A 3926-nucleotide genomic window follows, 5' to 3' on the forward strand; every position below is an offset into this window, starting at 1 on the left:
TGCCCGGTACAGCACGCTCCAGCCACTGCTGCACATGGGGGCAAGGAGCGCAGCCTGGCTGGGCTGCCTCTATTGCGAGAGCTCCCTGCTGCACACACGCAACTCCTGCACTTGTGTGCCACTGGAGGGAAGCTCCACATGCTAGAGCCGGCTGCCTTCACCATTCCCTGCCACGCAGATCCTAGGACTCCATGGGGAAGCAGGGGCCAAGGCTCCCCTCCATTTCTGGTGGAATCCCAGGACCTGTGTGGGAGGGAACAGCAAAGGCAACCAGCTTCAGCGTGTGGAGTTTCCCTCCAGTGGTGCATGAGTTGCACAGGTGTGGTGGGGAGCCCCTGCAATGGAAGTGGCCTGGCCGGGCTGCACTCCTTACCCCCATGTACAGCAGTGGCTGGAACCACAACCCACCAGGAACCAGCGGCTGTGCCAGGCATGAGCGCCCCTGCCTGCTGCCGTCTACAGGAGATGCACGCAATGGAGGGGAGTGGCAGGGGTTCCCCATGCACTCCCACCCTCACACCCTGTCCTGCCCACCTGAGTTCCATGCTGCCGCCACCACCCTAGGCACGAGCTCCACGCTGCCACCAGTCCCAGCCCCACACTCCCGCCCAGCTGCAGCTCCCCAACTGCCTCCGCCCCTTCCCCATCTGCTGCCCAGAGTAAGCAGGATGCTGGGGAAGCCAAGCAGGTCTACCAGCAGCTGCAGCAGCGGCAGCCCCCCGCAGAAGCTGCATGCTGGCTGAGCCAGGGCCTTCTGCCAACAAGTATGGGAGCAAGGTGCAATAGGGTATGTTGGCAGGGACTGTGTATATTGAGCGCCTTGCTCCCACCCCTATGGGCAAAAGGGATGGGTAGGGTACAATTAGTAGGTAAGCACTACAGGCTGGATTAAAATGTCTGGCAGACCAGACCCAGCCAATGGGCCATATTTTGCCCGCCCTGCATTAAAGACCAACTCCATGAAGCTGTCACTTCTGCTTCACTCACAGTTTTGTTACATTATACTAAAGACAAACAAGGTTAACTAAGGTATGTTACTTACCCCTCCCATTGTAATACCATCAATAAGGGCCACGTATGGTTTCTGACAAGTACCTATTAAAAATGTAATAGTTACATATATATAATACACTACTACATTTTTGTAGAAAAAGCACTATTACATTTTGTAGAAAAAGAAGGAAAATTCCAGAAACTTATGAAATAAGACTATCACAAATATTTTCCTTCCCTGGCTGTAATTTCAACAGCTTAGTTATTCAGAACACAATGTGATATAATTATTTCATTCTGTAAACCAATATTTAGTTCTCACCACCCACAAATGCAGGTACTTTAAGTAATTATTTCATTATTTTTTAAAAATAGGAAGAATGTTCGATACTGATTTGCAGCAGTAAATCCCTAATAATTTCTAGAGGCACTCCGAGCATTAAGGGTGTGTCAAAAAAAACCACCCCAACAACCCTTCATTAAAGAAGTTAATGTTTTTGTTTACAGCTTAAAACTCTAAAGTCTTACTTAAGTTACAAGAACTATAACGGTCTCCCTGGGTACTTGTACATGTGACAGGGGCTTAATTCCCAAGGTTGCACTGTATGCCTCCTAAATGGAAACAATGGGTTTTTAATTCAAACTCACTGTTTCAATTTTTCTGTCACATTATGACGAGGTTGGTTAGAGACTACCTGAGGAGCCCCTGAGCTGCAGGGGGCTTCAGTCTTTCCTTCCAAGGTGGCACCCCCACCCCCAAGACGGCCTGGGTGGGCAGCCAGTGGGCCAGGTGCTGCTGCAGCCAGCTTAAGCTTGGGGAAGAGTCAGTATGGGCCAGGTGCTGCCTCCAAGCTAGGAGAGCACCCAGCCCGTGAGCCGGCCACCCACGTGGCCTAAGGGGGTGTCACCGCCACAGAGGGAAGGACTGGAGCCCCCCACAGCTCAAGGGCTGCTCAGCCCACCAGCAGCTCGCCTCCCACCTCGCCCCCTCCAGCTGTGGGAGAGATGGGTAGGCTCCACTGGAGGGAAGAAAAAAAAAAAAGGATGGGACCCCTCTCCACTTCTGCCTTCAGCAGGCACCTTATCCTTTTTTTCTGCAGTCTGCCTGCCTCTCCCATGGCTGGGGGCAGAGCTGACAGCTGCAGTGCATCATTGCAAACTAAACTACATCCAGATGTAGTGTAATCTGCAATGATGCAAAGCCACTTAACCCCCTCCCCCAACTCTTGAACATGTACAGTGTGGCACCACACAAAGTGACATTTTAGTCATGTGTACATGTTAATGGCGTCACATGTATAAGCACCCCCTGTGGTTAAAATATGCTCTTCCACATGAACTAATATGAAATAACATTTAGATAACAAAAGAAATGGAATTGCACTTTAAATCTTACTGTGCTAAATAAACTCAGACATTAGGACACATGCTCCTATCACTGATAAATTTGTATCACTCATTGGCAATGTTACATATATGTAACAAGAAGTGTTTTCACTACCCCATAATTGAAAAATATAAACACACACAAACCAACTCACTGAAGATTTGTTTTAAAGGAATGCTACCAGATTAGATTTCGCCCCCAAAAAATTGTAGGTTCTACAACCACATGCTTTAAGAATCACAATCAATAAAAACATGTGTATGTGCTTTAAAGGCAAAACGAAAGGTTGGGGTTTTATAAACCCTTATAAACACTGTAATAAATATTACAGCATTCAGCAATTTTGTGTGAACTGGAAACTAGAAGCTAATCTGTTCTCAAGACCCAAGGTGATAAAGGAGCAAGGCAGATGTTAAAGATACTGAATATAGATTAAAAAAAAAAAAGAAACTTTTAGAAATACGTATTTTAATAACAACCACCCTTTGGCAACGGTTTATTTATAACCTCTGCTGAAGCAGATCAATATCAAGATCATCCTTCTTTTAAGATAATAGAAGCATTTTCATTGAGCACTACAGATAAACAGAAGGAAAATCCCATTGTGCTGTAGAGCTAAAATAACCAGCATATTTATCATTGTTCCAATAGCAGTTGCTTTCACATACTTCAGAAGCACACATAAAACCCAATTAGTGTTTTATCATGCAATATGGCATCTCAGGGAGAAATTTATTCTGGAGCCCAAGCAGTTAATTATTACTGACATTCTGAAGAGTGAAGTTGACTATGATTTAGATCGTTTATTATTGATAGCCAGATCCAATACTTTGTTAGTCTTGCTCAGCATTTTCCACAGTAATTTGGGGCAGCAGGGTCCACAGACTGATTATACAACTGCGGGGTATTTTCTTTAAATAATTTTAAATATGCTTTTTAATTTCAATGGAGCCCCCTTATTCTTCTGTTAGACAAGATAAGTATAGCAGTAACCATTATCTGATATACCTTTTTCTTGCTCTCCCTTCATTCGTTATATTTAATGAAGTATTTGCATAATCTCATTTATCTAGCACAAGTCATCTACAGACTAAGGATTCACTTCACGTACTACTGAAATGTCAAAGATAACCCCAGCATGAAATGAGGCAGTTGGTTAATAGTTTAAAACAGGAAGATAAACTATAAAAATTACCAAAATTGGAATATGGCCAGAAGAATTGCAATGTTTAGATTCCTTATTTTCTGCACCCCCCTTTTTTTAAGTTCTCTGCAGTAAGTGCTAAGAGCCAGATATCTAAGGAACCGTAGTGAAAAATCATAACCCACAAATATGCCAGATTCATACTTTATGATCTACTAGCACACATACCGATGGCATTGTTCAGGATGTATTCCTCTCTGAAGAAATCTTGTGTCATCCTACCCCCAGCTTTTCCAGCATCTGCGATAGCTAATAAGATAAAAAAGCATTCAAATGTCTAGCAGAACAGCCCTCCAATACCACACAGTAATAGTAAGTAAGCCAGCATGTACTCTACAAGCT

At 44.5% G+C, this 3926-nt stretch overlaps 1 protein-coding gene across 2 annotated transcripts in view; it reads right to left on the reverse strand.

The window, feature by feature from the left end:
• The window catches only part of HIBCH (3-hydroxyisobutyryl-CoA hydrolase), a 131116-nt gene that overhangs the window by 107437 nt on the left and 19753 nt on the right, over window positions 1-3926 (reverse strand). For both annotated transcript variants that reach the window (XM_019523099.1, XM_019523098.1), the window contains exons 5-6: window positions 3753-3833; window positions 1043-1095 (exon numbers count right to left, since the gene is read on the reverse strand). In XM_019523099.1, the coding sequence (XP_019378644.1) occupies window positions 1043-1095; window positions 3753-3833 (134 nt within the window). The remainder of the gene's footprint in view (window positions 1-1042; window positions 1096-3752; window positions 3834-3926) is intronic.

The sequence above is a fragment of the Gavialis gangeticus genome, unplaced genomic scaffold (genome assembly GCF_001723915.1).
Source record: "Gavialis gangeticus isolate Ggan-Ray unplaced genomic scaffold, GavGan_comp1, whole genome shotgun sequence".
Classification (NCBI taxonomy): domain Eukaryota; kingdom Metazoa; phylum Chordata; order Crocodylia; family Gavialidae; genus Gavialis; species Gavialis gangeticus.